This window comes from Ahaetulla prasina, chromosome 2 (assembly GCF_028640845.1).
Source record: "Ahaetulla prasina isolate Xishuangbanna chromosome 2, ASM2864084v1, whole genome shotgun sequence".
NCBI classification, from domain to species: domain Eukaryota; kingdom Metazoa; phylum Chordata; class Lepidosauria; order Squamata; family Colubridae; genus Ahaetulla; species Ahaetulla prasina.
Genome location: NC_080540.1, coordinates 277308813 through 277323345, shown reverse-complemented (window position 1 = coordinate 277323345; position 14533 = coordinate 277308813). Strand labels below are relative to the sequence as shown.

At 37.6% G+C, this 14533-nt stretch overlaps 1 protein-coding gene across 1 annotated transcript in view; it reads right to left on the bottom strand.

The window, feature by feature from the left end:
* Positions 1-3057: 3057 nt before the first annotated feature.
* The window catches only part of TTC33 (tetratricopeptide repeat domain 33), a 39860-nt gene continuing 28384 nt past the window's right edge, over positions 3058-14533 (bottom strand). Inside the window, exon 5 of the mRNA XM_058169980.1 lies at positions 3058-5805. Coding sequence (XP_058025963.1) covers positions 5458-5805 — 348 coding nt within the window. The 3' untranslated portion in view covers positions 3058-5457. The remainder of the gene's footprint in view (positions 5806-14533) is intronic.

Sequence of the window (14533 nt, the reverse complement as noted above, 5' to 3'; positions counted from 1 at the left end):
CCTGGTGGGACTTGAACTTGCAGTAATTGCAAGCAGCTGTGTTAATAACAAACTGCTTTAGTCTGTTGAGCCACCAGAGGCCCTTAAATGTGTTTGCTGAGAGATATTTCAGAATTTAGTGCAAGAAAGCATCTTAAAAAGACCTTAATCTAAGGGCTACCTTATGTAGCCAACTGTACAGCCTCTGCTGTTTGTGTACTTATCGCAACCCCAGTCTATTACGAATGTTAACACATATTCAAATGAATATCACATCACGCTTTGCGTTATCAGTATCCATATAGGAATTGGCAGCTGTACAATACATGGCATTACCATTCTTGTAAACATCCTGTTGAAAAGTTTTTCTTATCTGCTATACAGTCCACTCTATTTATATGACGATATTGTTGCCAAATGCTTACGTGAGCAATATTTTTCCATTTATCCTTGTTACGGTTACAGTCAGTCTTTCCCAGCCTTTATGGAACTGATAAAAAGATTTTCAAACAACCAAGCTTTGCTGGCTGAGAATTCTGGAGGTCATATATCCAAGGCATCTGGAGGTGGGATTGCTAGAGAAGAAACGGAGAAATGCAGGAAACCCAACACATGTTTATTGAGCACACCAATGTGTAAGTTATTCTAGAGACGGTTGTTGGTCTTTTGTGATTTGGAATGCACGTTGCAATTATCCATTTTCAGTTACAATGAATTTGGAGCATGAAAAAACTACCACACCATTGTTTTTGTGGCCTTTCAGTTATTTTTGACATTTGTTACAGCATATATTGTAGTTTGCACTAATGCTTTTGGAATAAAGAAAGACTATATTTTAAAAACCAATTTCATTGATTTGGGCACTAGAACTGAAAGAAAAAACAACTATTGTGGTGTGGTCTATTAATTAAAAACAACAACAGGTAAGATTAGGAAAAACATCAGCCTTAAAGTTTTCTCCATTAAAAAAAAAAAATCTCTAAAGCCACTGGAAATTTATGTTTTCGAATGCTATGTTCAAAGGATTAGATTTTTGTGTTCCAGTATTATTATCCTGTATTGATGTTCAAGGTCTGGTTTTTGTCAAGGAAAAAAGCACGTTGTGTTGCTTATTGTGGTTTTCATGTAAATTGCTTTCCATTGGAAACAGAATTTTGAGCCTGAATTTCAGAGACGGCTTATGAAACTGGCTATCCTGGCACAAACCTTTTTTTTTTTGGAAATCATTATTAAATGCAGACATACCCACTGGGTAACGAAGTTGGTGTGAGTTTGTGCTGCTTACTCATCTTTAACATAACTTCATGGGAAGGTCCTCACATATTCATAAACCCAATGCACACAATGTCTAAACATTAATTTAGAGCAGGAGTCTCCAACCTTGGCAACTTTAAGCCTGGTGGACTTTGCTGGCTGGGGAATTCTGGGAGTTGAAGTCCACCAGGCTTAAAGTTGCCAAGGTTGGAGACCCCTGATTTAGAGGCAGTAAATATAAAGCCCTAAAGATGAGGTAGCAATCAATTACTTAAAGACTTCTATGTTTCACCCCATAATAAATCCTTATGTCCAGAATTATGTACTCAGCTGATGACCCAAGAAGATTGAGATTCTTCCTGAATGATATTAATCAAGCTCATTGAATACAACCGTTCTAGACTTCATATATTTACACACATATTTTGTTCACACCGGAAAAAAACACAGGAATAGTCACCAACAGTTTAGGCATACCAAACATAAACCAGCATTGGAAATTGAGAGTAAGATCGATAAAAGACATAACCAAAAACAAAACAATACGTTTGTGTTCTTCATGAAATTATTCAGTAAAGCTACATATTGGGAAGGAAAGCCTTGACGTGATGTTTCATCCTACTAAACAATTTTTATTACTGGATAGTACAGCAATCAAGATGAACAGAAAAAAGCCTTCATATGCTCAGAAGAGCTTATTCCATGCTGTTTACATTCAACCTGGATCCAATTACACAAAGTGCTTCAGACCATGCCAGTGTGCAAAGGTAGCCCCAGTCTGTTATTTACAGTAAAGAAGCATCCTTTTTCCAGAAATATGGGTCAGCAGACACAAAAACCTGGGGAAAGATGCAGCCCATTTAAAGAGTTAGAGAAAGGTCCTAGAACTGGACACCTGTCTGCCGGAATGGGCCAACTCGTCACGGCCAACTCGCTGTGGGGGACAATGCACTGCGGGACAATTGAACAATTCTATTTAATTATTTAAAATAAATTTTAAAATATATTTTAATTTTTGCCATTCGCCTTTCATTCTGTCCCTCCTTTTGCATCCTTTAATGATTTTATTACTTTCATATTTCTCTAACTCTTGTCCTGCAGCAAACTGTCCTGCAAAAGTTGGCCGCGGCAAGTTGGCCATGATGAGTTAGCCATGGCAAGTTGGGCACGGCAAGGGGGCCACAGTGAGTTGGCCGTGGTGTCTCCCACCTGCACACCTGTCTGCTCAACCACCTGCTCAAAAAATGCCTTTCTTGGATCAGGTCAGAGCTACTGCTGACTTTTGTAAATGCTGTGGCAGCAATTTCATTTTCTAGTTTTTTTTGCAGGATGCAGTACAGGTAGTCCTCGACTTATGACCACAATTGAGCTCAATATTTGTGTTGGTAAGTGAGACAATTGTTAAGTGAATTTTGCCCCATTTTACAACCTTTCTTGCCACAGCTGTTAAGTGAATCACTACAGTTGTTAAATTAGTAAGTAACGGTTGTTAAGTGAATCTGGCTTCCCCACTGGCTTTGTTTGTCAGGCGGTCGTGAAAGATGATCAAACCCCTGAAAGCTGCAACCGTCATAAATACGAGTCAGTTGCCAAACCTCTGAATTTTGATCATGTGACGATGGGGATACTACAACAGTCATAAGTGTGAAAACAGTCATAAATCACTTTTTTCACTGTAACGTTGAAGGGTCACTAAATGAACTGTTGTAAGTCGAGGACTACCTGTACTATATACAGTTAGATACCATTATTTAAAGTAAATGGAAATGCTGAAATAATATATATACAGGCAGCTAAAACAGTCTTGAATAAACGGGAGACAAATTTCTTGCATGACAAAGGTTTAAACGATTTATGTCCAACTTTTGATTTGTGTGGAAATTTATGAAAATTACATTTATGCAAAGCTTTTCATATGAACCTGGATGAGGATAAAAGTAAAACAGAAAAACTCACTCCCTTCAAACAGTGCTTCAAATGATTACAATGTACCAATTGTTCCTGCTGGTCTAATACTGCCTCTGCTTTAAGAAATTTATTGAGACCACCAACAAAGCTTCTGGATTAAACCTAGGAAATGCTATGCATAGAACTTATCTGTAAGAACTAGACAGGAATTGCCAGATTTACCCTAAGAAGCATAATTATACTCATACTTTTCTCCCCACTGAATATTCCAGAAAGACATCAAACATTAAATAAGACTCTAAAGAAGCAGAACAAACTGTCCCTAAAAAGAATGTTTTTGTGGGTTTTTTTTAACCCCTTTGCATTTCTCTCATCTTGAGTGATGGCTTAGACATATTAATTTATCTACAGCATTTTTATACTGCCCATCTACAGGATTTTAGGTTGAATATCCATCGCAAGGGCAAAATACTAAAAGGTCTGTGCCTGTTTCTTTACAGCATGTTATGTTTTATTTTACGACTGAAATAATCCTTTAAAGAGTTTCTAAAGTCTGATTGCAACGTTATCCTGCAATAGATGCGTTTAAATATACACAATTTCAGTTATATTATTTTAAATTGCTGTTAGAAATTGCTTCCACTGAAGTTCATCTTTATTTCTTTGATTAAAGATTAAAATCAGTCTGGGCTTTTTTAAAAAAAATTGTTTTGAAGCAGTGGGATTAAGCCGTTGAAATGCAATTGCCCACAGATTTTCTCAACAATATACAGATATACTTCATTTAATAGCTATTTGTTCAGTGACTGTTTGCGATTATGACAGTGCTGAATGAGGGGGGACTTACAAGGGGTCCTAGTAGTTGTGTCTGTTGCAGCGCCCCCGTCCCCCGGGTCATGTAATTGCAATTTAGGCAGCTGGTGACCAATTAGTTTGCCATTATGACGTCACACCATGCCTAGGTCACATGATCACCATTTATGAACTTACCTGGTGGAAGTCTATGAAAAAGCTGGCAGAAGGTCACAAACGGTGATCACATGACACATTACGCTACAACTGCACCTGACAGCAGCAATTGGACAGCCGAACCTGCCATCGGAAATTGGTGTGGTTACACGATATCACACTCTATGGGCTGTGTAGCTTAGTGATGAAGTTCCTGATCCCAATTATCATCACCAAACAAGGAATACCTGAACCTTAAATTTCATGAAAATAATCCCTTTTTAAAAGTCGATCGTGGGAAGCATAAACAAAGATGTATTTTGTTCCGAGTGCATGAATACACAGTCTTTTAAAACTGGATTTGGAAAAAAAAACAAGGAGAGTATTTCGCATTCAAAGCAGCATCTGAGAACTACATCTGAGAGCCACTATATTAAGATAACGGAATGACCTTGACTCAAAAGACTACAGTCTGAAACATGTTCCGCACATTCCGTACCACAACTGTACAAGCATGTGAAGATTTTGCCTCATCCCCTGCTTTGCGTTATGACAGCAAGAACAGATGTTAGTGAATTGCTAGCAAGCTTACAAAGCCATTCCGCTTTTCTAATTTTTGGCAGTATAAACATATACAGACCCAACACTTCCAGTTCCTATTTCAAAGCCCCTATTGGCAGACACGCACTATTCTGTTTTCTTTCTATATTGAACACCAGGTTTCTACAATCATCATCCTCTTTTAATGGCTCCATAATCCCTTGCAGGGTGGAGTCTGGGCAACTGAATGAAGCTGAGTGTTTACTGGCCAGATGCCCTTCCTGTCGCCAATGCGGGAGTTTTATTCAGCAGATATATTCTCAGTGTGCCCAGAGAGAGAAATATCTGCCTCTACCTAGGATCGAACTCACTGTTCGATCCTAGGTAGCTCCTGATTGGGAGGCAAGAGTTCCACCTCTAGGCCACCGGACCACTCACCAGATTTCTATAATGGTGATGCCTTTTGGGAGGATTGTACATCATCTTCCATGAACCTCAGCTACCATCCCCATGAACCATGCTATCTGTGGATTGTGGGATTTGTAGTCTGTTGCATTAGGAAGGCACCAAATTGCAAAGGTGACGTTCAAAGTAGCATTCAATCTGGGAACAGACAACAGCAATGACATTACTGATGTTTGGTTTTCCAAATTCTGCCTCCTCTGGTCCTACAGGACCCATTGCCCCTGTGCCTCCGGAAGTTTAATTTGATGGAATGGGGATCTCCTCTGCTCAGATAGGGCTCCAACAGAAGGGAAAGCAAGTAAGACAACAACAGCAACAGCCACTCCTCAAATTTATGGCTGTTACAGGAAGGGACTGTGTGGATTATCGTGCTTTGATAAACATAGCACCATCGGGGACCGTTGCACACTCCTCTTGTTCGGTTACAGTCTCAACGGTCCCCGAAGCTGATACAATCACTACACTTTTAGAGGTCGAAGTGTTTTTTTCTTTTTCTGCAATGGCAGCACACACAGCCAAGATCTCATCGCTTTCAAAATCATAATCTGGGATTGGCTCCTCCATAGTTTTTGCCTCAGCCCCCTGTGTCCCCGCCTCAGTTTTGGTTGCTTTTTTCTGCTGTTGTAGTTTTTTTGCCCAGGAAAGATCTTCGTTCCACAATTCAGAGTTGAGTGGATAGATGTGCAAGGCAATCTGGAAACTTCGAATAGCCTGGAAAAAACAAGCAGGAAAATGCAGCCATTAGCATCTGCCAACCCATCAATACATTCATGCCTTGAAAGAGTTAAGAGATGTATTATGGAAAGATCTAATGGGATTATATGGATTCTACTTATACCATGTTTCCCCGAAAATAAGAGCCTGATTTATAGTTTTTTTGCCACCAGAAAAGGCACCAGGTTTTATTTTCGGGAGGGATGTCGTCCACTGACTCACCTCACTTGGGTGCATCACCCCCGGCCTCCTTTTCGCTGTCAGAGGCCTTCAGGAACTTCTTCTATGGCCAGCAAGGCTTTCCTGAAGGCCTCTGTGGCCAACGGACAGGTGGTTTACTCTTTATTTGTTTTGTTTTTCTTTGAATTATTTCCTACAAAAATGATTATATTCTAAAGATGTCGCTCAACGATAACTAGCAAGTCATCTCTATGACATCTATGCAGGTAGTTACGACAACTGAGCCCAAAATTTCTGTTGCTGAACGAGACACTTGCTAAGTGACTTTTGCCCCATTTTATGACCTTCCTTGCCACAGTTGTTTAAGTGAATCACTGCACTTATTGAGTTAGTAACACAGTTGTTAAATATGGCTTCCCCACTGAGGTAATCACGTGACTCTGGGACACACTGCAACTGTCAGGAGAAGTATGAATCAGTTCCCAAGCATCTGAGTTTTGATCATATACAATCATGGGGATGCTGCAATGGTCATAAGTGTGAAAAATGGTCTTAAGTTGCTTTATTCAGTGCCATTGTAACTTCAAACAGTCACTAAACAAACTGTTGTAAGTCAAGGACTACCTATATAGAAATGCCATACATTAAGTCATTCTGAAATCTATTATTTCCCCTTTAAAAAACACCCCTGTAAAATATTGTGTGAGTTTGAGTACTAATGTCACACTATGTTTATGAGGAACTACTGGTAAGGCTGAGGATGAGAAATAATACTTGGCTGTATTCAGTAAAAACTGAGCAAAGAAGCCACTTTTATGCTTAATTGTACAGCTTTCCTTTACAAAACAAGTTCTGTCACCCACACATACATATCGCCTAACCCTAACCATGGTTTAGGTTTAACCATGGTTTTACAGGCCATAATAAATTTGCTGAACTGACACAATTTACTAAGACATCAGCCATGAGATACAAACTTCAGTCCCTGAATTCGCACAATTTACTAATATGGATTATAGTAACAAGTGAATCCAACCATCCACACCCATTCTTTTCTGTTTCGGAAGACAATTACTAGTTTAAAAAGTCTCTTTACAATGTAAAATGTGCTATATTGTTTCTAGGATTATTTCTTTCTTTCTATGGCAGTGTATATAATCAGATTTGGATTTATTTCGGGCTTTGATATTCCTTTAAACGTTTTGGGCAACCTGGAAACATTCTGATACATCAAATGTCTAACATGACAGTCACTCCATTTTATAGGGTTCTTCAAAAATACCAGAAGATATTTTTGGGATATCTTCCCAAAAGGGGGGGGGGAAATGAGCTAAGATTTAAAGCCTCATAATCATGGAAAAATATTTATTTCATTCAGTGATGTGTTGATTATTGCAATCTCTCCCCCAAAACATTAAATTACAGATTAAACTGTTTATCTTGTTTGCTGCCTGCATAAATGTACAAGCAGACCTTAGTAAGCATTTGAAATAATTCTATTCAATTCTGTGCGGTCCAGCACACATAAACAGCTGTTAGAGCAATAGACTGCTTAGATTGTGAATAAATGTGAAAATAATTCAGTGTTACAAAATACAAAAGGACTGTTTTGATTTTCTTTTTTTTTAAATGGGGTCTCTAAGGTATACATTTATCACTGTATAATTAAGTAGTATGAGTACTACTTACTTTTATAGGCCCTTTATTCTAATAGTATATATGGATTATTAGTTTTATTTGGATAAAAAGCTAATTCGCTAGGTCAAACGTAGACTTCAAGCAATCATGAACATATAATTAAATCCTGAACTATGTAATTAAACCATGGTAACTGAAGTCACTTAATTCTAAATCCTACTAGAGTCAGGAAAGCTTCCAGATTTCATATTTCAGAAAAAAGAACTCATTTCAGGTTTTTTGAGAGAATGCTGACCATTAAGAAGCACTGAAGGGAAACTCTGATTTTCATCCACTGTGGCACCAACACACCAAAACTCTAGGACTACAATTGTCACAAAAAATCTACTCCCCAGAGATTTTTGAGTTATTTTTTGTTTGTTGTTGATAGTCACAAAGTCGTGTTCAACCCACTGCGACCCCATGGACAATGTTCTTCCAGGCCTTCCTGTCCTTTACCATCCCCCGGAATTCATTTAAGCTCACGCCTACTGCTTCAGTGACTCCATCCAACCACCTCATTCTCTATCATCCCCTTCTTCTTTTGCCCTCAATCTTTCCCAGCATTAGGCTCTTCTCCAGTGAATCCTTCCTTCTCATTAGGTGGCCAAAGTATTTGAGGTTTTGTTTGCTACAGTCACATTAAAAATATTACATATATATGACGGGACGAAGAAATCCATTAACTACACTGAATTTAAATGCAAACCGAAAGGAACTCAAATTACAGTTTTGCCTCAACCAATACACCCTCAATGAGCTGGAGAAAAATATGCATTACTGCACTTGACAATATATATGAGGTGGTAGAAGATCAAAGTGGATAGGGCCATCGATACATGAGGGCAGAAACAAGATTTAACTTTTCTTAAATCTTTTTGTGAAGAGTTTGTGTGGTTGTTGATTTGGGGGAAAATATGCTCAACTGTTTTAGGGTGTATGTTAGAGTTTCCATATATCACCTGTGTGACAATGGCAGGAACTCTACCATTCGTTTTGAGCTCCTGAGCGCACAAAAATAATTAAGATGATTCCATGCAGTTTTGGATAGTCTTGTAGTCTACCTCTTCATGACCAGGAGAAGATGGTTCAGGAACTATTTCACAATGTATGTTGCTATAGTATTGACAAAATCTGATGAGAAGAACCACAAGCATTACTGGAAATGAGGTAAGGCGCTGCTCTGTAAGATTATTTTTTCCAATCTGATGCACGTCATTTCAACCACGGTCAAAATTGTGGAAGTTTTAGTTAACCAGATTAGAGAAGGCCATTCTTTAGAACCGCCAAATTATTAGTAACCGCAGAAATGGAAAACTATTTCTAGCTTTTCCAGAAATGATTGAACAGGACTTTGGTTATTTTTATTTTCAATATCAGGAATCATTATCACCATAAAAGGGAGAGGCCTCATAAACAGTTATATCAGACTATTATATATACAGGGCATGCAGAAAATAGGTTTCCATGTAAACTGGCAGTCATTTGCTAGAAGAAAACGAAAGCTGGGTCATCATGGATTTCAATGGAATTTTGTGTGAACATGCACACATGCCCTCAATTAACATTGGTAAAGCGTTACGTGCGCTGATGCAATACTTGCTGAGAAACAGGCATTTGTTTGACCCCATACTGCAGCCTGCTACAGTATGACTCTGAGGTTCCAGCAACTTTGAGATATAATATCTCCGGCAATATTTTGTTGAAAGAAACAAAACTTGGCCATCTTGTACAACTTTTTGGGCTCTATTAAACAAAATAATAATAATAATATTCTCATGAGAGATCTCCATCTCTGTCAAAGATAAAAAACTTTTAAGGGGTTTACTTTTTTAGCGGGGGGATTGAAATATGCTTTTTCTAATGAGAATGATTTAACAGAGTTTCCAGAAGGTCTTTTTTCGTAAAAGCGGGCTGAAAATACCCTATTTTTGGTATTTTTATCAAAAACATCAATGTTACACTCAATTTGTAAACTATTGGAAAGCAATAGGAGAATGAAATTTTATATTTGAAAACCTTGTGCTGCTAAGTTATTACGCACAAAGTTTCACATTTATCACACCTTTCCTTCCAGGGATATAAAAAGCCAAACTTTAACCTTTTTTTGCGAGCTGCACTATTTTCGGCCAACTTTGCTCCAAATTATTTAGATGGACATCGCTCATGAGAATGTTTTTATTATTTTGTTTAATAGAGCACAAAAAGTTGTACAAGATGGCCAAGTTTTGTTTCTCTCAAAATATTGCCAGAGATATTGTGTCTCAAAGTTGCTAGAACCTCAGAGTCATACTGTAGAAGGCTGCCTTATGGGGTCAAACAAATGCCTATTAATTCCCTCAACACTGTCAAACTATTTACTAAATCTGCACTACTATTAATCTTCTCATCGTTCCCATCACCCAGGTCCTTCCACTTATGACTGTATGACTGTAACTTTGTTGCTGGCAATCCTTATGATTTATATTGATATATTGACCATCAATTGTGTTGTAAATGTTGTACCTTGATGAACGTATCTTTTCTTTTATGTACACTGAGAGCATATGCACCAAGACAAATTCCTTGTATGTCCAATCACACTTGGCCAATAAAAATTCTATTCTATTCTATTCTATTCTATTCTATTCTATTCTATTCTATTCTATTCTATTCTATTCTATTCTATTCTATTCTATTCTATTCTATTCTCTCCACAAGTATTGCATCGGCACATGTAACACTTTACCAATGTTCATTGGGGACATCTGTGCATGTTCACACAAAATTTCATCGAAATTTGTGATGGTTGAGTGGGGCACTTTTCTGAAATCAGACTACTTGACATGAAATGACCCAGCTGAATAAACTATAAGCGGTCTCCCTCTGACTCTCATATTGCACTAACAAAGTGCTATCAGCTTCGTCTCTATGTTTGTGGGTTTTCATGAGTAAAGCTAATAGTTTATGAGAAAGTACACTTAGAAATATACTTAAGTAACTAAGGTTCTCCCATAGCACAATGGGAAAAATGGTTTTCATGCGCTCAGCTTGGTTTGTGTATTGACTCATGGATTAACAAAGTCCTTTTTTTTTTCTAATTTAGTGTGTTGTAAGCACTTGGCACAACATTTTCTTTTTTTATAAATACAATTCTTATTGAGATTTTCTTTCCAATGTGGGAAGAAAAGGAAGAATTTTGAACATTTCTCCTTCCACAATAAAATGTAACAAATATTTTCAGATATATAACATTATGTCCTCTTTACCATCTAGGTGGTTATCAAAAATAGCCTCTCAGTTGTTTGCTGAAAACAGTGTGTTTATGAAAAATCTTTATCTTAGTCTCATTCATTATTCATTTTTGGAATTTTAAGTATGTTTGACGTCATATTATTCATCTAAAAGTTTGAGAAATCTTTTAGACTTTCACAATCTGATAGAACTATGAAAAAATTAATACCAGCAAGAGTTTCAGTATCATTAAAAAACAACAACAGAATTGTAGAATACATTTTTGGATAAACATTGGTTGAACATGATCATCAATTATTTCTTAAACCATTTCAACTGAAAATGATACATCAATGGCAAGGTAGCTTTTAATCCAGGCTTTGGAAGTAGAATTGCGTTTTGCCTATTCCTGCTACCTTGCGTTTTCATCATTATGGTTTTATTGATTTTTCTTTCTTTCAGCAATTTGGCAATTCTCGTTAATTCCCTAATATCAGGGTTATCTGATCACCAGATTCCCACTGCTCAGATACCATCAGTTGTCAAAACTTATTTAGTACCTCGCAATTTAAGTCTGGCTAACGAAGTCTGACTGCAAGGGATATGTTATTTATCAAAACCTTTCAGTCCAACAAAATCCCCCACTCTTCCTGAACAGATCACATTTTGCATAGGAATTAGCATCTGCCTAATATGATGCAATAAATGTGACTTAGCTGATGCTGATATTAGCAATGGACCCATGAACACAGACAGTCTAAACAACACGTTCTATTCAAAATCACAACAGAAGTTGCTTAACTAGGTGCTTATGAACTTAAGACAGTGTAACTGAGGTTTCAGGACATGTTGCTAAACTTTTGTGAACTCACTGCTAACTACAATGTCGATTTTGCTGATGTTCCTATATTTATTACAATATAATGCTAACACAGCACAGTGTAGCAAGCCTGTAGTTCTTCAAATATTACTAGAGCTTTGGACTCCTTGTTGTGATCTATCTCTCTGACCTAGATGGATGGTTGAGAGAGAAGAGAGGACATTCTAGCCTGGAGGTAGGCCTGATTGGACTAGTGAAGCCCAGGTAGAAGCTCAGAGGTGAAGAAGATTAAGGAAACAGCAGCTGAGCCTAAAGATTGCTACTAACTAGAATAGAATAGAATAGATTTTTTTATTGGCCAAGTGTGATTTGACACACAAGAAATTTGTCTTGGTGCATATGCTCTCAGTGCACATGAAAGAAAAGATATGTTCATCAAGAATCATAAGGTACAACACTTAATGAGAGTCATAGGGTACAAATAAGCAATCAGGAAACAATATCAATATAATATTATATAATAAGACAAACAGATTCTATGAAAAATACCTCAGATATATATAAAAAAAGAGCCTAACATGGTTCTGGCTCTTGTAGGCCTTCTGCTGAAAGGATCATAAATCCTCCTGTCTGGATTACTGTTGAAGAGCATTCAGAAGCTTCAGCTGGTGCAGAATGCAACTGCAAGGTTGGAAATGGTGTTGGTTACTCAACACATGTTAACACCACAGCTTCATGAGCTGCATTCAAGGCCAGATGCAATTCAAGGTACTGGTAGTCATCTTTAAAGATCTTCCTAGCTTGGGTTCAGTTACCTTCTCCCAGTCATTTATACCCTTTGCAATCCAGTCTGGCAGGATGGGCATGTTCCAGGTCCCATCAGCCAAGCTAGTGGGGACTTTTCTGCGATAGTGCCTGCTCTCTGGAACGTTTTCCTTTTAGACATTTGGATGACCAAACTCTATAGCAGGGGTGTCAAACTCAATTTTATTGAGGACCGCGTTAGGGTTGTGTTTGACTTTGTGGGCGGAGGTGGTCAGATTGACATCACTTGTGTTGGGGGGCACTTATCGTGGCCTAAGCGCTCTGCCAGTGAAACTGGCTCCCGAGCTCCATTTTTGGGTGTGACAACCTCCTGCAACCGTCTGCCAGCGAAAACAGAGTTCAGGAGAGCACACGTAGTGACTGAAATATTCCATTGCTTCATTTCATACAAAGAAAATATCCTATTTTAAGGCTCAGCAGAAAAAGGCATGGTGTTTTCCACATAAAGTCAAAATGAAACTTCTACAAAAGTTGCAATGGAAACTTTTCTAAAGCAAGAGAAATGAGGATACCAGAAGAAAATATTCGGAGGAAAATAGTGTAGAGAAATTCTGGGGGGAAAAAATAAAACCCCAAGAAATACCATGTGAAGGATACTAATAAAGTAATTCAATATATGGTTATTAAACTGTCAGGGTGACTCAGAGGTGATTCAGGGTATACGTAATTAGGAATAGATGCAAGAAGTCTCTTTTTATAATGAAATTAAATTTTTGTACTGAAAAAAGCTTAACCAAAACTTTGTTTAAAACTTCCTCTCTGTTCTGGTCAAAATGAACATTTAAATGTATAAACCCAGAAAGCAGAAAGCATTGGTAACTTGGGGATAGATTTGTGAAACATTTGATCATTCCTCCACATTAGGTAGCCGAATAGAAAAACTTTCATTTCATGAAATTTCAGAGAAATTTGAATTTACATTTTCAGAGAAAATGTAACAAATGAACGTGAGCAACCTTGAGAAATCTGCCTTTCCATTTCTCACATGAATGTCAGATTAACCATGAGTGAGAGGGTGCATACTTGTATGGTCAGTGAAAAATCATGTCTTATGTGTTTCCTTGTATAACTGAACTATGAAGCAGAATCCTTTGCAACATTCAGGTCTTCCAGAATGGATGCTTTGGGTGGTCCAGAAATTAAGTGGATGTAGAAGTAATTTCCGGAAGGCAGGAAGTTTGAAAACCGTAATGTTAAATTAAGAGCAAATTAGCAACCATTTGGGATGAATTCAAAGTTAATAAATTCTAGGATTACAACCAAATTCCTAATATAATTGGGTCACAGTCCAGCTGGAATTCAGCTTGACTGTGCTCTTTCACAATCAAGCTAGATTAAAAAAAAGTTCCAGGAAATCTTACAAGACTTGAAAACTAAAGTGAGATATTGCAGATTAACTAATGGGGCAATATGGGGCATATTGGGAGCAATATGTTGACTCTGTAAACTGCTTAGAGATGGATGTAAAGCAGTATATAAATCTAAGTGCTATCGCTATCTCGTTTATCTAGTCCCTTGCACACACATTATAGATGCAAGAAGGAACAACTAACTGTAGCTTCCATAGCTTTTTGTATTTGATGAAAATATAGAGGCAGTCTTTGACATATGACCACAACTGAGCCCAAAATTTCTGTTGCTAAGTGAGACAGATGTTGAGTGAGTTTTGCCAGACTTTTATGACCTTTCTTGCTATAGTTGTTAAGCGAATCACTGCAATTGTTAAGTTAGTAACACAGTTGGTAAGTAAATCTGGTTTCTCCATTGACTTTGATTATCAGAAGGTTACAAAAGGTGATCACATGACTCCAGGACACTGCAACCGTCATAAATATGAGTCAGTAATTTTGATTACATGACCCATAGCAATGCTGCAACAGTCTTAAGTGTGAAAAACTGACATAAGTCATTTTTTTCAGTGTCATTGTAACTTCAAACTAGGAGTTCACTAAATGAACTATTGTAGGTTGACTACAATCTATATATAAAATAACTTCCCAGAAGTTGGAA